Here is a 25226-nt window from a genome sequence, read left to right as displayed (position 1 = left end):
TGTAGCCAGAGTGATTTACAATTATTTTGTTCCACACAAGGATAGACTACTTTTTACAGTTTAATTTTTTGACAAAAAATTAGGAAGTGATCACAATTTAGGAACCTGAGTGTGCAGAACCAGATATGATTACTGGTGTCCTTTTATAAAATCTTCAAATTTGGGCTTAACTTCATGTGGTACAGAGGCTTCATGGCAAAGGATCCCCTGTTATTTGCAAACAATTGACACCTCAGGCCTGACAAACTCACTACACCAAATACACATCTTAGATGATGTTAATCTATACAGAGTAACATCTACAGAAATCTCATGACTTCTCGTAATGATTTTGACATGTACAGTAATCCCCCAGTATGCACGATTTCGATTTGCGCTTAACTCGCATTAACACGAGTTAAGTGCAAATCGAAAGCCCTCCAGCACCTGGCTCCCCCAGCTGAGAAGCTGTACCACAACAGCTATGTGCCCACTGGGATCCCCCAGCTGGGGTATCCTGGCAAACAGAGAGCTGCTGCAGCATGGTTTCTCCCCAGCTGGCAAACAGACACGGTGGCATGGCTTCTTTCCAGCTTCCCCCAGCTGGGGAAGCCTGGGAGAAGCCGTGCCTGGCTCCCGCAACACCAGGAGAGCTGGGAGCCAGGTTACTGACTGGCTCCCAGCTCCCCCAACTGACTTATGTGAAATTATGTTATGCAAGGGTGCCCAGGAACACAACCCTGGCATAACTGTGGGAATACTTTATAGGTAATACACAAGGAATAATGTATATACATTTAAAGTATGTTTAAGGGATTTGGAGTAAAAGTTATTCAAAAGGAGAATAATACGTCTCATTGATGAACCTCTAAGGCCACAGACTTACTACCTCACCCGGATAGGCAGGTGATGTGATAAAGCAAAGTGACACTGTTTAGCCTTTGTCTATCCCAACATTTTCAATGGAAAACCAACAGACAACTGCAAACTGAAATCACTTGTAGGTAAAAAGGAGCATTACAAATAGATAGATCACCAGCCCTGTGAATAAAGACAAAGCCTGAAGGGAAAGGCAGCCTGTATTCCTTCACCAAGGCAGCAGAAATATCCGATCCTAATTCCTGAGAAGCCAACCAGCTCAGCAACACACTGAAGTTTGAGAGGAAAACCTATTAGCTAGGAAAGGTCACTGTTAAAAAATACAGACCAAAGTTAATGTAATATGATATTGTTCTGTATCTTAACCATTTGTTTCCACCATACAACACTCTTGCTTTTAGTGAATCTCTATTCTCTCTTAAACAAACATTATTTTGTTTCATTAAAAGTGAACACAAGCGCTGCCTGTTATGCTGCAGTGGTGATTTAAAGTAAAATTGATAACTGGGACACACTGCCTTTTTTGGCACAGAGGATCTGGGGACTAGATGTACCTCTTGGTAACTTGCCAGACAAAGATAGGGCTCGCATAGTGCAGAGGAGGGTGCTTAAGTGGTTGACAAGCTGGTAGCATGAGAATGCTAACATCCAGCTACCAGAATCAAGATCCCCTCTCCAATGGAGGCAGGGAATCACAGCCCTGGATACCCCCAAGAACTTTCAGTCTGCACTCAAAACTATTTTGACACAAAGTGGCTAGAACTGCAACAAACAGTATGTTATAAATCCTAGGAAATAGTTTGGATGATCCAGATAAAAAGATAAAACAAAAGAAACAGAAAGCTACAACAGAGCTTCCTGGACAAATCAATACCACCCCTGATTCCTCTGTATTTACTTTGCTTATAGTGTAAAGTTGCATCAACATACAAAGGTTCTGACTCTTATTTTATGGTTATTTTGAGAAAGACATCAGCCTACATATGCACTGCAGTCCGTTGTAAGAAGATAACAAGTGCCTAATATACTGCTGGATTGGGTTTGTGATATATCTGGTTGTGAGAAACTGTGGCACATGACACCAAGTCATACAAAACTCTTCCAAGGGCTTTGCAATTAAAACCTGTAACTGTAAAACTGACAACCTTTTCAAAACCTCCTTCATTCTCCAAGGCCTGCAAGGCTAGTTTTAATCTGTTAAAATAAACTTGAATGTGACTAAGAGCTTTCAGCCGAAGTAAATTCAGAATCAATGTATAGGCCTCTGATCACATATTTCAGAAGATTATTCTTAACTTACATTTCTGAAGACCTGTATTGCCAAAAGTTCATATGTCTTATAAATTAATCACAGCAACATTTAACAAGGTCATTTGTATTTTATAATTTACTTACATGTACCCAAACCTAAAAGTTTACTTTAAAAACAACTTCATCAGTATATGTACTAGTCACTCTATTTAACTTCTCTTCATCATAAACAACAAACATATGGCTTTCAGTTTTGTACTTACATAAAGAAACACATAGCCAAACATTACATACTACGCTGGCAGAGATACAGTTTAGCTAATTTGAGAACAATCAGCTTTTCCAGCTGTAATGACGCACAATTAAAGTAAAATCGATGAACTGTCAAAGCCTAGTGATTAGCAGAGCAACTCAAATGTTTCATATAGTTTCTCAGTTGATGAAAGCTCAAACACAACCAGATATTTTCTTTTATGATTTAGAACATCAACTCTATTTTAGGTTTTATGCACAGAAAAACAGCTGTCAAGCTGAATGAGTGAACTAACCTAGCTTTCAAATGACTGCTAGTATTCAGCTTTCATGAAACTTGACCTTGTAGCAGGAATCTGTGTTAAAAATACATCTAGCACTTTGTGTTTTCTTTATAGACCTGAGCCCTGGCCTTTATTTGAAGGAGACTGATTACAAACTCTAGAAGAAAGATTTATTCCTTAAACATTTCCACCTGCATTTAGCAAACAGTAATTCCTCCACCTCTCTTCTTTTCAAAGGAATACACTTAATTTGTGTTAGTTAAATATTGATTTGCTTTGCTTCCACATTAGCATCCAGTGTTGTCAGCACAGCTCTACTCAGTAGTTTATTAGTTTTTTTGCTACTGCAGTGCCATCAAAAGGGAAGAAAGTAATAATTGTGTTGAATCTTGGCAACTAAGTAGTAGATTTCTTACAGAGAGATGTGGTCTAATGGACTAGGAATCCACGCAGGACTTTCTGACTTGTAACAATCATTTCTGCCGTCGTCTATACCACAAAATTACTTTGGTACAACTATACTGCTTTGGATGAATAAGCCACACCCGTGAGTAATACAGTTAGACCAACCTGAGCATCGTTGTATAGAGCACTACAAGATGGGAGAGCTACTTTCTCCAGCATGCCTACTACCTCTCACAGAAGCAGATTAACTAAGACACAGGAGACTCTCTGGCCTAGTGACTTCATTAGACCTCTACAGATGTGCCGATGTACTGTTTTAAGTGTAGACTTGCTATTACTAGGATTCTATATGTGGCTCTGGGTAAGACATTTTATGTCTTTGATTCTGCAAAAATGTGTACAATAAATGATATTTATTGATAGTGCTTTACTCAGCTATGTGGAATAAGGCATCTATTTTGCTTTCTTTCAAGAGCAAGGATAGACTCCCAGTGGCATGAGCTGAGTAGGATGATCCCTCTAATCTTAATTTCCAGAAGCCAGAATGTAACTCCCTACAAGCCAGGAAACAGCTGAGTATAGAGCCCTGAGTTACCGGTGCAGGTATGAGGGGAGGAAAGTGGCTGCAAAACTGTCCTCTTTCACAAGCATTCAAGACATGAATTTGTAATCTACAAAATGCTTGCTACTTGTGACCAAACATATATTTCCACATGCATTTGATATGTATTAAAATCCCCCTACCTCTTCTAAGCTGTGGAGCGAAGAAGCAGATACTGCTCGAGATGTGAGTGGATGAAATGGCTCCTGACCAACTGCATGCTGATGATTCTGTATTTGTATAAAAGGGTTCTGTTGCGACCTATGCGGCAATGGAGGTATACCAAAATGAAAGCCCTGCCCCATTAGGTGATTCTGCTGTAGGTTAGCATAGGTCCATGATCCATCAGGTTGCAGGTACTTCAAGGGAGGTGGGGTTATGTGTTCAGATGGCATTGAGAAAGGGGGATTGTATATTTGGGGCAAATGCTGCTGAAATGCTGGGTTATTGGGGATTTCAGTGTCTCTGTTGTTTTCAGTGAAGTTAGGAAAGTGACTGCTGTGGTTTGAGTTGCATGAAGGAGAAGGGAGTGCTGGTGGGCTTCTGGACTGAACTTGTCTATATTGCAACAGTCTGGACTGGGGAGGTGGCATTTCAGTTAGGTCCCTGCTTTCACTTTGATCGCGGTGTGACAGTTCTCTGAGCAAGTCCTGGAACCTGTATTAACAGAATAAATGTTATTAAGACAGAGAAATGCAAAAAGTTCTATCCATTTTTAGTTACCAGGTTCTTAACATCACAGCCAAGTTGGCTGCAAACTCAATCCACACAAAACATTATACTTAAATATGCTCAACCTTCAAGGACTGTAATTATGAGCAACTGGAAATTGAAGACAAGAGACTGCTAGATTGACATACCAACTGGAACCATCACACAAAACTCAGTGAACAATACCCTTCTGAAGGTTTGAAAATGTCTTTAATTTCTATTGCAACCAAAGGGCCTATTAATAATACTACTGTTACGTATGTATATTTATGTTATAAAACTCATAATAACAGCAGCTCTACACTGAACTAAAGGCTGGATATGTTGTTTTTAAATATAGAATTTTGAGAATTCCATCACCAAATACCTTGAATATGTTGCCTCCGTTTCATCTTCTGCATTATTAGCAAGTTTCCAGTTTGCCCTAATTGGCTGTTGGTGCAATCCCATTGGTTGCTGAGGAAGATGTTGTAGGTGGGGATGGTGAGGGTGTGGATATGGAATATTGCCCTGACTGAGATAGGCATTATGCTCATTCCATTGCTGTAATCTTGCTTGCTGCTGCCTTAATGTTTCCAAAGCTACATTTCCATGCATACGATCTGTAAAACAGTAATAAAAATACAAAAATTTACCCAACCCCCCTTTTTCAAAGCATTCGGTGCCAGAAAGGAGGAACCTACTGTGTGGTATATTAAATGTAAAAATAATAGCACTAAGATTATATGCAATGGAATATCCAAACCTTCAAATACTAAACATTTGTTTATTAATAAAGTGACTACAGGCTTGAACCTCGCTAGTCTGGCACTCTCTTCTCCAGCAACATCCATGGTTCAGCATAATTTTAATTAGCCAGAAGTCCACTTATCTTGGGTATGGCGAAGTCTCCCATGGTCCCGTAAGGTCTGTTTACAGCCACCAGGCCTGGCTCTCAGTGTTCTGTGATGTTATTTAGCTCTGATTTAGCCCTAAATGTCTTCTAAAAGCCCAGTAAGCAGTGAAAGTGCTGGTAATGCTGCTAGACAATATTGGCCTCCTGTGGTTCAGCAAATTCTCTGGTTTGGCACCGGTCAGGTCCTGAGGTTTCTGGACTGTAGAGATTCTACCTGTACTCTACGCTAAGCACTTCATAATGTATCACAGCTTATAACCTAGTTATTTAAATCCCTCCGAAAAACTCTCTCTCTCTGAAACTCATAGTGAACCACTATGTATTAAAATATAGCCTAGGGAGCAAATTCTTCCTGATCACATTACTTACTGAAACTAGCCCCAAAATGACCAATTCATAATTTTAAAGTCATATAGCCATGCCCCTGATAAGTAAACACTTTCTTCATTTTCACTTTACTGCATGAGTGGAAAAGAGCAATGATACCTACCTAATGTCTCTCCGATGGGCATTCCTGCAGGATTCTCTTCAACGAAGTTGTTTAAGTGAGGTGGCAGCATTGGATTGTGCTGTGGTATAGGTCTCAGAGGGTTACTGACTTCTTGTAACATGGGTGGGGGATGATGTTCTGAAAGCACAGTATCTACTGCAGGAGAATGTGGTCTGTGGGGAATTGGGTTATTAAAAAAAGACTGGTTGGGACCTATCTGGTAAGCAGGGGAAAGCTGCGAGGGTTGCAGAAGCTGCTGATTTACATGATTATGCTGATGGACTACCTGGTTCTGCTGGGGTGGTATTTGGTTTTGCTGTTCAGACAAATGATTTTGTTGCTGACATAGAAGATTTTGCTGTGGTTGAACAGGGTATGGCTGCCTTGGGATCTGTGACAGGTGCTGGAAGTGGCGACTGGGGACTGCATACTGTGTATGGGGTGGGGTGAGATGTAGATTTATCTGCCTAGGGTTGAGATTATCTTTGCGATGAAATTTAGAATTAGGATAATTAATGCTAGAACGTGACTCTGGGCTTCTATTCTGGGAACTTCCTTCTACATCAACCTACAACAAAGAATAGAAAACGTTTCAAAGTTACTCAATAAAACAAAATCGCCATAAGTGACGATTGTAGTGCACTAAGCAAATTAACACTAACTCAACCATATAAAACCTCAGGAAAGTGGGAAAAAGAAGGAAGAAAAACATATTCTCTTTACTTCTCAGTCTGAAGGTATAATCTGTCAAACAGTTCAAGCTGACTTCATCTTATTTAAACTCCTTTACACTATATGAGATATTTTATTAATCTGAAATTTCTGTCCATTAGACAGAAAAAAACAATTCCGTCATAAGTATTCACTAGGTATAAACTAAGAAGTGCACTCCATATTCTCTTCTTATTCTTCTATATTTAAACACCATTCTCAGACATAGCCATCATTGAATTTCATTCTGCAGCTACAGTTATTGCTGAAAAGAATTAGCAGCTGCTTCCTTATGATCATCTCTAATTTAGCTAATTATAGGCAACTGTCAACTGATGAGCCTTTTGCTTTTATTTCTAGGACACAGATACCAAATATTTAATGAAAAAAGTAATTATTTTCCAGTTTTCGACATTTTACTTCAGAACACTCCATTATATGACTCACACCTTTTTTCCTTAAATGGAAATTGTAATCTACATTACACTATACTCTTACTCTCCCACAAAATAATGGAAGATGTCTGAATCTTCACTTCTAACAGAATTATCTGCATTTATAGCAATTTTATATCAAAAGGTACATTAATTTTAAACATTTAAAAATCAGTGACACACAGTGTTATTCCAGCATGTGTGGACTTACAATTTACAGATGAAAACATTTAAAAAAATTTATTTATGCCAGTAGTCAGAGCAACCCAAATTGTTAACAGTGGGATTAATATGATATACAAGGACAAGCAGCATGAGAAAACAGTTTATAAATCAGATTCACATCTTTTAAATCTTCTCTTGTTCTTGGTAGAGGAGAAGAGAGAACTATCATCATTCAACAAGTAGTGCTGATCTACACTGAGATATTCTGAAGAAAATCCCATTTGCTGCCCTGGGATAGAAATGTGGTGACTGAGTAGCAAGCCTGTTCAGCAGGAGAGGAAGAAATGACAGAAGCCTCACATGACATACAAAGTATCCAAAAGGGAATAAAAATTAGAGGGAAAACTAACTCAAACAGACCTGTTTGGATTCCATAGGCTTTTTCTCAGGTGTCCGAATTTTATTAATTTCGGGTCCAGCACTGTTTTCAGTTTTACCTAAAATATTTATGATATTTATGCATCAATTTCTATGTAGGTACAGAAAGAAGAACATTTTAAACAGATTCATTTGTTTTTCTTAGACATGGCCAGACTTAGAACTGTAAGTGAAGCATTTATGATGGGGACAGAAACTTAACGCACAGCTACTTCCTCCCTTCCTCTTACACCGTATGTTTTCAGTTTTGTATTTGAATAATAATGAGGTATCTCTTCCAGTTCAATAGCTGGGGTACTAGAGTTATTGCAGGAAAAAGTAATCACTGGTTTGTGCAATAGAAATAGAAACAGAAATAGAAATGAAGCAAACAGAACTTCTATCCTAATTACTCCTTTCCCGTAACTTTGGCAGCTCAGTGACCTTTGATCCAAGCAAACAATGACTATTCTGTAAAGGTAAAAATACCTTCCTTAGAACCTCTCTGGTTTAAACTTTTAAGCAGTATTTAAAGAAAATAATAGAACATTGGATGAGTCTGTGGGAAATGCTTCATTTAAAGCAAAGACCATCCCTAAAATTCATCCATCACTGGAGTTCTGTGAGAAGGCAGGGAACTGATATTAAAGATGTCAGAACCTTATTGAAAAAAATCTGAACTCCGAGTTTAACTTAAACTTTTTAGGTCCAGGTAAGATAAACAGAAATTTTCAGTGAAGACTGCCACAATACCCTTACACTGACTCATTGATCCCAAACTCTTCAACACAAGGAGGTGCAACAATATTAGAAATCTTGCATCTGATCACGTAAGTATACTTCCCAAATACAGCTTTTTCATAAATACATAGTTGACATATAAACATCCTTTTTCAGTAACAGAGAGGAAGCCGTGCTAGTCTATACACTATCAAAACACAAAGCAGTCAAGTAGCACTTTAAAGGCTAGCAAAATAGTTTATTAGGTGAGCTTTCGTGGGACAGACCCACTTCTTCAGACCATAGCCAGACCAGAACAGACTCAATATTTTAGGGACAGAGAACCAAAAACAGTATTGGCTGTCTATGAAATGTAGCTCCTTTAAGTAGACTTACCAGAAACGTTCATCTCAAAGTACACGGTAAGAAAACACAAAAACTCAACAATCAAAAGAATTCATGCATTTCTGTAAGTGTTTCTTTTTTCCAAGTAAAATTGCTTTCTCTTCTAATTTCTAAACAGTATGAATTGCATGAGGGCAGGCTAAATCAATCTAGGCGTATTTTTCATGTGGGGCACTTATACTTTTCACGGAAATGAGGTGATAAGTGAAGTGGATATTCCGTTTTAAAAGACAGTTGTTTAAAACAGCATTTATAAGGGTAAATCAAGAAAAGCTTGTGAGAAAAAAAATCACTTAAAAGATGGGATAAGATAGATGTCATAGGCATTTACATCTAATAACATTTTTGTTCCTAAAACAGTCATTTCAAATCTGCTAACAATGTTCACTTCACTGCATTGCTGATTTTTGAGTTTTGCTATTACAGCTTCTCTTCAGGCTCCAGTATAGTATTAATGACATAATTCTTTTTTCTGTGGTACATTGTTCTTCTGTAGCAGAATTCTTGCTCTGTGGAACAATCTTTAAGACATGCTGAATATGGTAATGGAAACTGACTGATCAGCTACCTTTTGTCTTCAAAAATGTAGGACTGTTTCAAATACAAAAGGTACTTTTTGTTGGTATGATACTTTTTTTTCACTGAATAGACTCTTAGTTAGGAAAAATTCTCAGCTCTCTTAGGTAATTCAGAGAAAAGAGGAGATTATCTTAGGGTCAGAACAGCTATACAAGATCATACTAGAGAAAGGCAAAGCAAACACTGATGATAATAAAAGCATGTTAGCTAACAGTTCAAATAGCTACCTGGCAAAAACATATATTCAGAAAAAAATGATAGTGCTACACATTTGTAAATAAAAGGGTCTCTGGAAATTGAAAAACAAAATCTTAGCTCAAAAAAATTAGAGATATTTCCTTCTTGCTCTTAGTTCTTAGTGCAGAGGAAGGAAAGAGATGTTTCCAGGTGTATAAGTAGGTACTAAAAATCCATACCCAGAAAAAAAATCTTAGAGATCAGGATGATTGAAACCTTAGCTTGAAAACCTTCTAGCTGGCTATTATCTTCATAATTAAACAGTATCCAATCAACCAAATAACTTAATAGAACCATATGCCTCTCCCTCATATGCTGATATGGGTACACATTCTGTTACTGAGTTACTTTAGATGCAGAGAGGTATGTAGTGAGCAGGGCTGGCCACTCACAGACCAAGAAGGGGTACAGCCTAGCCCCACCTCTTTACCTGACTGGAAGTCAGGAGGCAGGGCTACCTGTATGAAAGCTCAGGCCAGAGGCCCAGTCAGGCCCCAGCCATTGGAGGAAGCAGAGTCCTGTCTCCCACTCCCAAGCTGTGAGGCTGCTGAGGACTTGGTAGATGGACACGACTGGCTTGGGCCCCTTAACAGACAAGCAGGAAGACTACTGGCCTCACCCAAAAGTTTAGACCCTGACGACCCTAAGGATTTTCTGCCGGGTCAGGTATACACAAGGGAGGAGTGCCAAAGTGGCCCGGGGCAGCTGACAAGAGTCAGGCTGCTGAGCTAAGTGGAGTGCGCTGAGACAGCGTGTTGTGGGTTCGATCCCCACTGACACCAGTGGCAGTCACTTTTGCCACTGCTAGGGCCCTGAGCCAGGGTGGAGTGGAGTGGGCAGGCCTGTACCGCATCCCGCCCAGACACACACACCCTGCAACCTCCAATCCCAGGGTGGCAGTCCCCCGATTGCTGTGAATTGGATTGTTTGTTGGCCCCACCCTGCCCCAGGGCTTGGGCGCAAGAACTCAGAACTTTGTTTCCCACCCTGAACGAGGGCTGGAGCCCAGTTAACTGCACTGTTCCTGGGTGTTAAGTACTGGGCTCAAGACTGCTATTAAGGTCAGAGCACAGGCCCAAGCCACAGGACGAAGCCTTTTCAGCTAACAGGGTGTTAACCAAGTGCAGAACATCGCCGTCTCACGTAACCCACCTTTCATCCTTATTTCCTAGTACATCTACCAAGAGCACCTCCAAACATAACAGAGAAAGGGTTTGGTTCACACTGGTCAGCAGGAAAGAAGCTACTGATTCTCTGACTCTTGCTGCCAAGAATTAAGGGCTAAATCAGCAGCAGACTTCAACACCTATTTCAATTAATAGACAGGGAACGTGCTCAGCCCTTGTGCAATCAATCCCTAGTCATCTGATTTTTGGGTGACCAACAGACGAGAAGGAGTCTTTTCGAGTGCATTTCACAAGATTAACTTGTCCACAGAGAACTCCATAGTTCACAATAATAACCCAACAATTAGCTTACTGAAAATCATGTTATTGAACTGTCATGGCCAAAGTCTATTTTTTTCTGAGGACTTCCCTCTTCTCTGAATCCTAAAATATCATTGGAGGATAACAGAGCATGGCATGTTGGATTTCCCTCTTTGTTATCCATGTTCTAATGAGCTTCAACGAGATCCCCTTCACATGACCATTTCAGTGAACTATTTAGAGTCCAATTAGCTATACAATTCTTTGAAAAGAAATAATAGTGTCTTCTGGTGTGCTACTGTGACAGCTTATATGTTCGGTATACTACAGAATTATGATATAAGCCTTCAATGCTACGATAAAATTCTGCTCCAAAATAGGATTTTATGAAAATAGTATCACGAGGTTCCCTCTTCATCACCTCTCAGTGACGCTATGTCAAACTTTCGCAGTGGGGGCCAAATCCTCCTCCTCCTATTTGTTTGTGCAGCCTCGCAGAAGGCAATGGGACCACTCACGTAAGTAAGGGGAGCAAGATTCATCCCGCTGTAAATTAAGCACTTCCCCGTTTCAGTTGCCTACCCTGCAATTGTTACTGAGACCTGAAGTCAAGTGCCTTTCTCTTCCTCAGTAAAGATTCCACAATGCAAACTGACTTTGCAGTTTTGTTGGTGACATGAATGACAAAACAATCCAGCTCACCCTCTCATTGCTGTAGAGGGATAAAGGCAGGAAACTATTTTTTGTCATTATAGCAAGCAAATATGACTCAGAATACCCATCAGAAGAAGATATTGAGTATGAAGGTGGCATTTTTATGCAGTCATTTTTCTGATCATAACAACACTTTAATGAGCAAGTTATGTGACAGCCATCATTTTCAAATTATAGCCAAATCTGAAATAGGACCTCAATGCCTTTTGACTTTATTCCAGATTCACTTTGCAGTGCCCCAAATGGAGACATTTTCATTCTAAGCCCTAAACTATTTCAGGTGTGACAATGTATTTCCTTATACTTTAGAACATAAATGGTTTTTCAACTATATTTGAATAACCAAGATCCCTGGATGTTTACAATACTCCAGCAGGCTTATGTCCAATGCTGAAGTCATACTGAAGGAAATGAATCCTCCACCATCACTATCACCAGTGAATAGTCTGGCCTACAACCTGGTACGGCCTACCATTACAAACACACAATTCGTACCACAATAAAGCCATAAATAAAAGACTCAATTTTCAAACATTAAAGAGATGAAGCTATATTCCTGGTTAGGCAATATCAAGAATAACCATTCCTACTTAATATATTTCCAATGTTTTACACAATATTCTAACTCTATCCACATCCCCAAAGACACCACCTCCATGGAGAGTCTCAAGGAAGAGAACAGGTACTGAATGATCAGTGGTACATGAACTACTCTTATTAGCCCCCAGAAAAATAGGACTGATGTTCACACGATGGGGATGATGCAGAGAACCTTGCCCTGTGATAACCATTCCTGTGTATAACCCAGGGGTGGGCAAGAAGTGGCCTGCAGACTGGACATGGCTCGCTGGAGTTAACCAGAGAAGTGCTGCCAGACACTTTGTTTAACTGCACATCTGCACATATGGCTTCGTGAAGTTCCCAGTGGCTGCAGTTCACCATTCCTGGACAATGTGAGCAGCAGAAAGCTTCCCACAGCTCTCGATTTCCAGGAACAGTGAGTCACAGCCACTGGGATCTGCAAGCAGCTGTACCTGCAAGCATTCAGGTAAACAAACCGCCTGGTGGCCAGCAAGCAGCTAACTCTAGTGAATAATATGCAGCCCCTAGGTCACTTATTGCCCATCCTGGTGTAAACAAAGAAACAAGTTTCCATTTCTGTCAAATTCAGGATCTGTCAGAGACTTCACATTTACCTTCAAAATGATAGGTTTCTCACAATACTCTGTCAGAACTGCAGAAGTAGTCACCTGCTGAAGTATATGAAGAAACATACAACTCACCATTTCGATTTTGTTCATGTTGCTCCTTTTCTTGATTCTGTAGCTGCTGCTGCTGCTGCCCTATACTAACTGGTGAATGATGTCCCAGGCTGTAAGGTATAGGAGACCCACGCCCATGTGCCTGTAACAGGTTCATATTATACGCCATAGCTGCTTGATGCGTAATGATTCGAGGATCGACTGCAAACCTACCCTGGTATCCTGTCCATGGTACCTACGTAATTTAAAAAAAAACAGAACCCATAAACAAATGTATATTTAAGGAAAGGCAGTGTCCATTACAATGATTATGGCATTGTCAGGAAGGACATGACAATATCAGAGGTGATGATTAAATAATAAAAGCACATGTGAGTGATAGGAAAAAGGAGCACAAAGTTCAGGCACAATAGCAAGGCTCACAAAGATGATTTCTGAAGAGGAGATAAACCAACAAAGATGTGTGGGGAAGGGGGAAAGATCATGGAAGTGCATTCAACAGAGGATGAGAATTAAAAGCCACTGAAGCAAGAAGGCAGAGACTTTCCCCTCTCCTAACAGCAGTAAAAGCAAATGAAACTAGTTAAATAAACTAGACAGGTGAATGTACCATTATTGCAGCTATTCAAGAACAGGTTGCCTAATACATTAGTGGGAAGGATGGACAGAGCAGTCTGCCCACACCTTACATGCTGGAGGACGGGGACCTAAGAATCTATATTATGGGACATATTTTAACCACTGCACTCTCTCTCTTCCAGGATAGAATTTTCTCTTTAAAATACAATTGGCTTCCTGAAAGCAAGAAATCCAGGGTCTTTAAAATACTGTTCATTTGTTCTCTAAAACCTGAAAATGAAGATATCTTTGAATCAAATTAGTTCAATCTTATGCTGTGTGCAAGTTTATTAAAAAAGGTGATCCCATGAATAAAAGAGAATGAAATGAATTTAATCATCAATGCTTAGTGTGACAAACTATCCTTAACTAATGGCAGCAGACAAGCCCCCTCATTATTTGCTCTGTAGATAAAAACTGCCCTAAATGATAGCAGAAGGTCCTTTTATCTTACATGGCCTCAGTTCACTTTATTTTACGTTTAATAAGTGAATCCCTTCATTATTTGTTATGAGCACAGTGTCTTAGAAATAATTCAAAAGATTTTTGCAATTATTTGCCCTTGAAACCTGTACTCCTGAACTTCAGCTCTGGGCTATGTGCTTCCTTCAGTTGTGTCTGTGCAATTTCAAATTATCTCCAATATACTTTTTGAAAGAAGACATCTCATTAGTATGTGGCCCTTCATACCTAATTATTTAAAATTACATCCCCAGGGATAGGGGTGGACTACACTAAACACACTGATATTTTCATATTATTCTTTTCATTGGTGGTACACAGGAATATATTAGGCCTCTTAATAAACCTGTAAAATAGAATATTTAAGTTAAGATACAGATGCTAGCCTTCTCATTCCATTTAAATTTTAAGCATCATATGAAGATTTCTGGTAACCTGGTAAAAAAGGAAGGTTATCTGGGTTAATGAGTGGAAATCAGTGTTGCTACTTAAAAAGGAGACGACTGCATGCATAATCTATACTTTGTGTTTCTATTGGCAGTGCATGTTCACACAAACCTCAGCGCACATATCAAAATTTATTCTGCACGTGGATGCAAAACTCCACACAAGGGTGTAAGAGATTAGCAGGAACACTGCCCACAACTATTAAAAAAGTTAATTGTGTGTGAATATTTACAAATTTATAAGAAATCACAGGTACACGTGTATACATATATTCTATCCCCGAAGAAGCTTTCAGAAGACATACACAACTATATTACCACAAAACATCGTTTTTGTAGCTACTGTTCTCTCTAACCCAATTCCCTACTTACTTTTTCTGCTCTTACCATGGGCTCAATATTGGGAGATGAGGGGGCTACAGTCGTGCATATTAGGATGCTGCTTTCGCTTCTTCCCCTTCCCCTCACTATCAGGGAACAAGGGAAAAGTACACTGCTCGCATACATTCTTCCCAATCCCAGCTGGTGAGGGACAGGGCAGAGGAGTAAAAGATACAAGCTGTATGCTTTCCCCTCACTCCTTGACAGTAAATGGAAGGGGAAGAAGACCAAGCAGCATCCCAATACATGCAGCAGTAGACCCCTCGTGCCCTCCTGAAATGACACTTTTGGCTCTGACCCTTACATTATAAGGTCTCCAGGTGAGGAAATACGTTTTTAAACTCTACAACGAAAAGTATCGAACAGTGTTTCTTAAACTGTGTTCCACAAACAACTCACACGTGATGCAAGTGTTCAGAAAAATATGCTGATGGTATATATTTTCTGTTATTAACACCAGACACAATGTTACTTCTTCATTGTTGTTGATACCTGATTAAATTACTTCCTTTTGGTTTTGCTGCATATGTTGCTGCTTGGGTGTTTTGTTTTTTTTTAGCGGGGAAGGGGGTCTGACAATATTTGTGAACAAAATTTTCATAGGGGTTTTGCATAAAAAATATTGTTTGGTGTTTGTTGGCCTCAAAAAGTTTAAGAAACACTGGTCTAGAACACTCTTTGATGTTACATCAATATGTACATCTGCAAGTAATTCATGCAACCTAACACAAACTACAAGCATCAGGGACTCTCATTATATGCCTAAATTCCAGCTTCCTCTTTGACGTCTCAAGGCTGATGATTATTTGGCAACATTGTGGGTAAAGTCACTCAGAATTACAGTTGCTACATCTAATGGAAGGAGGAGCCGAGGGACTATTGACTCCCATTTAAAAAAAGTAAGAGGTATCTATTGACATAACCATGGCAATGTAATCAATAACAAAACCAGGCATGTATAATTGCAGCAGCACAGTAATCCACAAAAAGAAAATTGATAGTTCAAAACCAATCAGTTGGACAGTTAACAGCTAATAACTGAACTTTCATATGCTGCTAATGTTTTGGCACTCAAAGTGAAGCGAGCTTGAATCATCCTCTATTCTCTAGCGTGTTTTGGTTCAGCAGTATGACAAATTTAAAAGTGGTGCAAATCATAAAGCAACAGCTCTGAGGGAACTGGATGCACTACTTGAGATGCTCCAGAAAGAAAGATACAGCTCCTATTATGCATTTGCCTTCTGGGGACTCTGATGTGCACCCATGCAACTTCACAGAAGTGGATTTGAAAATCAGACTTATATGCAGAGAATGTGAAAGACCAGAAGTACAAACCTGTGGATATTTAGTCAAAGCAGACACAGTAAGAGGTCCTTTTCACTTATTCAGCTGTTCAGTGTTCAGATACACAGGATTATATTCTTATCTGTTCAAGTCACAAGCTTTAAAGCCAATACTGCTGTCACACAGTGCAAAAATTACTTTGCATAGAGTCATGAGAACATCTGTTATGACAATCTAACCTTACACCACTTTTACTTTGAAGTAATTCTATTGACTGGAGTGTCTTCTGAATTAAAACAGGGAAGGGAAAATCAGAATATACCCCTTAGACCTGGTATGCACTAGAACAGTAGGTTGTCTTAACAATGTCGTTCAGAGGTGTGAACAATCCCCCCAGTTGAGCAATTTATTTAAGCCTACCTAAGTCCCTGCGTAGACAATGCTAGGTCAATGGAAGAATTCTTCCATGAATATAGTACTACCTCTTGGGAAAGTGGATTACCTACAGGAGAACCTCTGCAGTTGGCATAGGTAGCATTTATACTGAAGCACTGAGGATCACAACTGCAGCACTACACCTGTACTGCTGTAACGTTTCAAGTGTAGACAAGCCCTTACACAAAAAGAAGAGAAGCAATTTTGAAGCCGTAAGTACTCTGCAAGCCACATTTTCTCAATGTGCTAAAAGACAGGCAAGCAAATCCATTATAATTTAAACATAGCATTCAAACTGTGTTGTTTAAAGTTATATTTTTCCTTGTTAATTTAGGGTAATAAAAGTATGAGTCAACAGTCTTCCAGGACTGGATTCAGACTGGTTAAATTAATACAAAACATGGCTAACACTGTAACATGTCATAAAATCCAAGTAACTGAAACAGAAATCAAACAAACCTATAAATGATTATTATAATTAGCGGATGTGGGGAGTCTAGCCACAAGTTGCACCTACAGTACTTAAGTTTTTATCTAAGGAGAAGGCTGGGTAGATCAATGACTCAATTAACTAACCTCATATTTTTGGAAATGAGAGATCAAAGGCTGCCATGATAACATGATCTGTTCTGAAAAACTCAGGGCTGTTATGGACTGCTTCTGTGCTTTGTGAAACAGCAGGACTTTTGAAACTTCATCACAGTGCTCTCTTCACAACCCTACACAGAAAGGACCCTGTCACTTCTATTCCTCCACATATTCAATTAATACTTTCGAATCAATATTACTCAGAAACCTCCTGAATTATTGTAGAAGGTCAGTAATTAATCTTGACAATCTTCATTTGATTTTAACATGGCTAAAACTCATTTGGCTAAAACAGGAAAACCCCGTTTAGGCTGTGTGATATTCGTTGTAGGAGCAACATCATTAAGCCCTTGTAGTCCTGTGGTCAGCACGATACATTCCCAGCCAGGAAAACCCATGTAAACATCAAAGATGTTGACATACATTTCACTGCTCAGTCTTGTGTTCATTTTTATCGATGTAATAAAAGCGGAAAATAAGGAAATAAATGCTTACAGGTAAAGGCACAGACATGACCATATTTCCTCCATAGACAGCAGGTACATAAAGAATACTTGTCCCCGTGTGAGGATCTATCCTTTGAACAGGGCTTGGAGATTTCCCCAGGTTGGGATGAGGTCCAAGAGGAGGAGGGGGGGGAGTATATGCTCTGATAGGATTTCCAATTAGGACAGAAGGATTGGGCTGAACTGAAAAATAAACAAGGAAGAAACACAAAGGGAGGAAACGAAGATGAAGTACTCAAGTGATTGTTATTCCCATCCAAAAAAGAACCCCTCTCTTTACCAATACACTTCGTAACTCTTTATACAGAAGAATCTGATATGGACAGAGCATTAATCTAAAAATCAATATACTTTCCATAAGTTTCACCAGATTCAATATACAAGCTAAATTTTAGTGAACTTCTGGAACTGGAAGAAAGAGTTTCCTAGGTTTACTTCTCCATTCTTTTAACACAGACTAGAATTACTTTTACAATTAAATACAAATGCATGTAGGTCTGAAGTCACCATAGACTACCCGGCTAGAATATCATGACTCATTAAGTTATAGCTCTGTGTAGAGCCATATAACTAGCTAAATCCAAATTACGTTATAAAACAGTTAGAGCACTATCATTTTACACCAGGATTCCCTGACACAGCCATTTTCCTCTCTCACTACCATTCTCAGGTGGTGTATAGCAGGGTTTTATAACATGCATTTCAGATACATATCCTCTTCCACACATCAGAGACATTGTGTAGAACCAAGATAGCAACAAGCTTGTATTTAGGTCTACAGTCAGCATGGAAAGGGCATATATAATGAGAGCCCAGGAGTTACCTAATGTCTTCATAAAGTATCTTGAGATATCTGCTTTCTGAATTCACACAAGAAATAAATTACATAGCCACTATGTGCCTGATCCTCCCTTCACACATACATCTTTATAAATCAACACTACAAACCAGGAGAAGCAGGGTAAAATCAGGACCAGATTTTCTAGTAAAACAGTAGAAACTTACCAATTCCATCTGCTTGAAAATGGTCATTCTGATTATGATGATGGCCTTTGCCCTTTAATGAAAAAAAAGACAGTATGATTTCTATTTTATATATTGAATGCAAACCAAACATAAAAGGTTGTTCTTTATTTCAACACAGTAATAGTCATGTAAATGAAATACAATTACTGAGTGGAGGTTGGAAAGGCCAACAATTGTGGTTCTTTTCGTGAGGGTTTTATTTATTATATCTTCTACTTGCCCAATTCCACTGGTCAAGCAGTCTTTCAAAAAAGGCCGGTATAAAGTACATTTAGTAAGCACCCTTGTTTCAGAGTCTGTTCTGCCCATCCTTTCAATTCACGCTAACAAACCTGACTACTAGAAAGAGATACTCAAAATTGCATGGTGTCTAATTTTGCAGTATCTGAAATTCTCCCATTTCTCTCTTTCTCCAAAGCAAAAGATGTAGATTTGCTTTATTATTACTGCTTGAAATGGGAACTACAAGCAATTTGATAAATGGATTTGAAATGACTATTTTCCTTTAGCTTCTCCAAGTGCTTCTGTCTTTACATGGTCTTTAAGATCTTATGATACAGACAGAATTGGGACACAAGGTTCTCTGAGGATCTGATAATTTTCTGCAGCTGCAAGGTAAAAATTTAGAACAGAAACACTTGTCAGGATAAATATTAGTATTATTTTGGCCAGATTTAACTGAGTACCTTGATAACTTGTAAAGAGTAGACAAAAGAACAAAAAACTTTTCCATCATCACAGATGTGCAGCAAGAAAGCAAACAGCTGTTACCAACTTAATTTGTTGTTACCAGCTCTCCATCAACGCATGCACAGGTATGCATGCCTGACCCTCAAAACTGAGTTTCCAAAAGTATCTAAACATAGAGGACACTCCAATGGTCATGGGACCTAAGCTTGAAACAGTAACAGCTACCTTCAGACAAAAATATTTATATATTCAAAGCTCTCATTCTTGATTTTAAGCTAGTTTGACTCCATTCGTATATAATACATTTACATTTTGCTGAAGGGAACTTTGATTATGTATTCAAAAGACATGTAACAAGGGCTAAGGAGGCAATCCTTATTTGTATAATTTGTATGACAAGAGCACTTTTAAAAACAAGAAGGCAGTTGCTTACATAGGAGAACTGAAAATAAAGAAAAGAATAAGCATAAGACCTGTAAAAGCTGTAAGTATGTAAAAATCTGCAAAATGTAAATAAGGTACTAAGGGCAACCATTTTAGAAGCTGACTAGAAAAGACAATGGAATCAATTTAAGTGTTATTTTTCACACGTTACTGACAGACCACAAGCTAGGGGTGTGAATATAACAGCCGTATAGTGGGAGAGGAGGCATGGCTTAGCAATACTGAGCATCTCCCCCACCACCCTAGCCAACCACCTGCAGGTTTGTAGTCAGTACAACGAAGCTGTGCTTCTGCTGCTGCTACCCATGCTACTTCAGGTACACTGCTACATACACTCCTGCTAGCTCACATCAAGCTCACACAAGTATGGGCACTTAAGCAGGGAAATCACACCCCTATTTCATCGTGTAGATGTAGCCAAAGAAACAGCAATGCTAACGTAATCCCTTCCTTCTACAGTATGTGTCACAGTATATATACATATATTGTAAAAATACCTCTCTGTTATATTTGCTTAATGTGTCAAGGTAAACACTGTATGTTATCACTGCTGAGATTTTACATGGTGCACTGCAGTGTGATGCAGTACACAAGAAGCCAATTGGTGCTAAGCGATGCTGCCAGAGCTGGAGGAGGTAAAGCATGGCACCATGAACCCTGAATGATAATCTTAGATGCCTGTAGTAGTATTCTTTGCCTTCAATCACCTTTTGTAATTCACATCTGCTGCCCAGAAGGGATCCACAGACTTTTGGGATGACTTCTCCTCCGATGGGTGTATTTCATATTAGAAAGGAAGCAACAGTCAGAGCTATCAGTCCTGTAGTTTCGTGAACATCTAGGGCTTGCCTATACTGCCAAGTTATAGCACTGTAACTTTCTCACTTGGGGGGAGAAAAAAACGACCCCATGAGTGCAGAAAGCTGCAACACTTTAAAGCAGGGGTGAGCGAACTTTTATGTTAGGCCTCACTTTTCATCCCTGCAATTAGCAGGGCCCCCAACCTGTCTAATGTAATCCAAACCAACAGAAAGTTTGGTTACGTTCATTAAAAACAAAAACAAAAACAAACACAAAACTTTTGGCATGTATAAGAAAATAATTACGTACAGTAAGGTCTCAGAGTATGCGAGGGTTCCGTTCCACGAACCCTTGTGTAACCCGGTTTTCGCACAAGTTAGGGTCTGGCTTTTTCCCCAGCAGAACACATGTTCTGCAGCCGGGGAAGCAGTGGAAAGGTAAGTCCTGAGGTAGGGGGTGGCAGTGGGGGAGGGTTAAGCCTGGTGGTGGGATGGGGGGATAAGGCTGGGGTGGGTTAGGCCTGCAGGGGGGAGAGGGGTGGAGTTAAGCTGTAGCTGTGTGTGGGTCGGTGAGTCAGAGCCCTTCTCAGGCGGTGAGCCAGGACGCAGTGGAAGACTGAACTGGAGCCAGAGCCAGGCGTGGGTGGTGAGACAGCGGGGGGAGCGGGGAGGGTGAACTAGGAGGTCGGGGGGTTGAATTGGAGCCACACATGGGAGTTTAAACCAGGATGGGAGGATGGAAATGGGGCCATGTGCGAGAGGTCTGAATTGGAGCTGCACGTGGGGGGTTTAAACCAGGGTGGGGAGTGGAGGGTGAACCAGAGCCACGCGTGAGGGGTCGTGAGCCAGAGCCAGGGGTGGGGGTGGCAGGTGAGCTACAGCCATGCAAGGATGGTAAGCCAGGCGGTGGCAGGGGGCTGAGCTGGAGCCAGAACTGGACGTGGCTAGTGAGCCGGCACGAGGGCTGAACTGGAAGGTGGAGGGTTGACTGTTGTGAAAATTCCTCTTCAGTAAGAAGTGGGCCATTCTGTTTTTGACTTAAAAGTTTGCGTCTTACTGAAGAGGAATTTCACAACAGTCTGGAAAGAGAGGCTGCTGAACTCTCTTTTATATTCAAATTCAACACATCAACACGTGGCTTGAACCAGGATGGGAATTTTCTTGGTCATTATAGGGGCTCTCTGGCGTACTTGGCTTAATCTAATTCTTGACACGCCCCACCCCTCTGCTCTCTGATTTGCTCACATTGATTTTTTTTTCTGATTTGTCAACCTTGATTACTATTTTTGGCTCTCTGTGCCTTAAATATTGAGTCTGTTCTGGTATGGCTATGGTCTAAAGAAGTGGGTCTGTCCCACAAAAGCTCACCTAATAAATTATTTTGTTAGTCTTTAAAGTGCTACTTGACCGCTTTTTTATCTTCACGTAGTTTCACATGCAATAAAGGAAAGGCAATTGATAATTCTAATGCCAGTACAGACTCCAGCTAACTCCGTATTAGCCATTTGGTCCTATAAGGGCAACATGCATAAAAACTTTTTACAAACTATTAGCCAAGATGGGCAGTGATACAAAACCATGCTCTGAAGTGTCCTTAGCATCTCTTTGTCAGAAGCTGGGAATGGACAGAGGGGATATAGATTGTTTGAGGACGCTGAGCTAGATGGGTCAGAGGTCTGACCCAGTATGCCCATTCTTATGTCAGGGAATAAAGTTTATACCAAATAAGCACAGGGGCAGATGCACTGAGTAAGAAAGTACCAATTTTGCACAGTCACTCTTCAGTGTAAGCAGTACCTTTTGAAATGCACGAACATCTATACACTCATTCCAGAACAATTCTTGGAGATCAGTGTTCCTGTTTCTTCAGAAATATACCAGCATCATTCAGCTCTCTAGCCTCGCTCCACTAACAAATAAATGTTACGTTTAAAGTGGCCAAACAAGAACAGAACTAATCGTGGACTTTTAAAACTTGTAGGAGGAGGGAGTGAGAGGGAGTTTTATTACTTATTGTAGTTACTTCCTACGTGTGTTCAAGTATTATCTGCTTACTTTACTCCTGTCATCCCAGATGACAACTTGTCAACTATGTTCAGATGGAAGAGCGCTTATTACTGTGATGATGTAGGTGGCAAAAAATTTTGAGATCTTTGGTTGAAATTGTAGGCAGTTTGAAAACGTACCTTTCGATTTCTATATCAAATGTGCATAGTTTACAAATCATTGAGGGGGGAAAAAAATAAAATGAAACCATATGCCCAAAAAACTCTCTTTTTTTAACTGCAAAAAATTTATCCTCCTTCCAGAAACAGCAATTTTTACTTACTAATACAATACAGGTCAAAAAAATATTTTCATATTTTATCAATTATAAGCAAACATGGCAAATCTTTCAACTGTCAGCTGCACTCAAGAGTGAAGCACCAGTAAAAAAATGAAACAGCAATAAGAGCAATTTAAAATGAATGGACCTTATGTTTCTCATAAGCCTAATGCTTTCAAGCATTAGTAGTAGCTTTAAAAAGCTGCAGTTATTGTCAGAGACCAATGGATTTGGATAAAGTTTATGATAAGGTCTGATAAGCATAAAGACACATTTCATACAATTCATAATGAGCACAATTCAGGGGAATCATCTGTTTTCACTGTTCATGTACTATTTTTTCTTGAGAAGGGGAAAGAAACCTAGTTTTTGTGATGGTAAACTTCACTGTTATATCAATCTTGACTGCTTTTTTAGTTACACCCTTGACACTAACTGGGTCTTTTCATGAACAGTAATAATCAGTGAAAACTAAAAAAATACGCATTTCAAAAGATGTAAGTATGAAGGGAGTATTAAAATCATCCAATGTGCCTCCTGAAAAACACAGGCCAGTGAATTTTGCCCAATGTACCAAGCCTAAATATCTGTGGTTATGTACACACTGCTTATTTTTATTCCTCCACTGGCCTGTCTGTATCCACCTGTTCTCTCTCAGTTTAGGGCTTGTCTATTCTAAGCAGAAGATTGACCAGGATGACTTTTCCAACTCTGATTTTGCACATCTGGTGAAAATGCGGCAAAATTTCTCTCTGGGGTCGGGATTTGACCCCTGTACTCCACACTATCGTGTGGAATAAGAGAGGTCGACGCGAGTGTAGAGAGCCTAGGTCTTCACTAGAAAAGTAAGTCAATTCCAGTATGTCAATTCTAGCTATGCAAATGCCATAGCTGGAACTGTGTATCTGAAATTGACTTATTTCCCTAGTATAGACTTAGCCTTTGACTGTAAGCTCTTCCAGCTAGGGACTGTCTTCTTGTTCTGCATTTATACACCACCTAGCACAATGGAGTCCAGATCCATGACTGAAGCTCCTAGCTGCTCAGTAACACAAACAGCATACATAAATAAACTGTGCTTGAGCTACAGCATATCTTTTATTGGACAATCTTGTCCAATCCAAGTTGTTGCTAAACAACAACCACCTTGTAATTAGATCTAGTGCCTTCTTTTGAAATGGTTGAAGGCCCCTTCAGCAATTGCACTGACATCTCCGACTGCAAGTCTATATATGCGTGGAAGGAATTTTAAAACAACTAGCCCAATAAACTTTTTATGTCATTTTGACAGGTATTTCTACCTTCACTCCCACCTCCAGACAAACTATATTACCAGTTATGCTTTACCTTGGGTGGTGATTGTTGCTGTTTGTTGGTATTTGCTGAATGCTGCTGTCGCAGAGCCCGAGGGATAAACTCGGGTGCTAGGGGATTCAACACATACGTTTTCTTCAACTCCAGAGCCTCCAACTGTGCCTTTATCTGTTCAAATGTGATACCGTGGAGACTCTCATTCTCGTGACACAGGGCAATGAACTGCTCCCAAAATTTCCTATGGAAAACAGTTTTAAAAATATAAAAAGAGTACTATTTATCAACTCACTTTACAGTTAACAGAGATTTCACACAGCGAAGTCCAGTTTGTATTTTCCAACATGCCCATCTTACACATCATGCCCCAGTTCTGCTACATATCCACGGTGTCCAATGCATCCATGTGAACCCCCAACCACGACGTGGGCATAAGGGTCTGTCCAGGCAGATCAGATGATAGCCCTGAACTGTGTCACATCGTTTCAGATTCCTATATGTATGTCAACATAGAAGTGCAGACTGAACTAACCAGGAAAACCAAACACACAGTAAAAACATGCTAAGGCCATAGAATATCAGACATTCTACTAAAGCTCAGAAAGCCAAATAATTTTTCATCTATTGAACTTAAGGTGCTTTACAGAGAAGGTTAGTATCATTATCTCCATTTTTCAAATGGGGAAAGTGAGGCACAGAAAAAAGTGACTTGCCCAAGGCCACCCAGCAAAGCAGCGACACAACCAGAACCCCAATCTTGAGTTCCAATCCAGTGTCCCATCCACTGCTGCCTTCCTAGGAAGAAGGAAGTCATCACTGATCTGGATTACTTTATCCACTAATAACCTGCATCATTCTAACAGCTCCAAACCCTCCCATTCCAAAGAGTCCAACCCCAGTGGGGGGTGGGGGGGGAATAGTAGAGGCAGACTCCTCAGTCCACTAACAGAACAGGGAAACAATATGACCCTGAGTTTTTATTGTTCTTCTTGAAGTAATATACAAAACACAAAACACAAATCACACAGTATTTCTCTAGGATCAATAGTGGGACAAAATAGGTCTTGTGAAAGAACAGGCTGGTGAGTCAG

At 39.8% G+C, this 25226-nt stretch overlaps 1 protein-coding gene across 6 annotated transcripts in view; it reads right to left on the bottom strand.

Moving 5' to 3' along the window:
- The window catches only part of HELZ (helicase with zinc finger), a 207137-nt gene that overhangs the window by 27912 nt on the left and 153999 nt on the right, over positions 1-25226 (bottom strand). For all 6 annotated transcript variants that reach the window (XM_075014565.1, XM_075014569.1, XM_075014570.1 and 3 more), the window contains exons 22-29: positions 24172-24376; positions 18544-18595; positions 17528-17721; positions 12840-13053; positions 7478-7554; positions 5748-6315; positions 4730-4964; positions 3795-4308 (exon numbers count right to left, since the gene is read on the bottom strand). In XM_075014565.1, the coding sequence (XP_074870666.1) occupies positions 3795-4308; positions 4730-4964; positions 5748-6315; positions 7478-7554; positions 12840-13053; positions 17528-17721; positions 18544-18595; positions 24172-24376 (2059 nt within the window). The remainder of the gene's footprint in view (positions 1-3794; positions 4309-4729; positions 4965-5747; positions 6316-7477; positions 7555-12839; positions 13054-17527; positions 17722-18543; positions 18596-24171; positions 24377-25226) is intronic.

This window comes from Carettochelys insculpta, chromosome 20 (assembly GCF_033958435.1).
Source record: "Carettochelys insculpta isolate YL-2023 chromosome 20, ASM3395843v1, whole genome shotgun sequence".
Taxonomy (NCBI): Eukaryota; Metazoa; Chordata; order Testudines; family Carettochelyidae; genus Carettochelys; species Carettochelys insculpta.
Note: the sequence above shows the minus strand (reverse complement) of the source record. Positions and strands in the feature narration are given on the sequence as shown.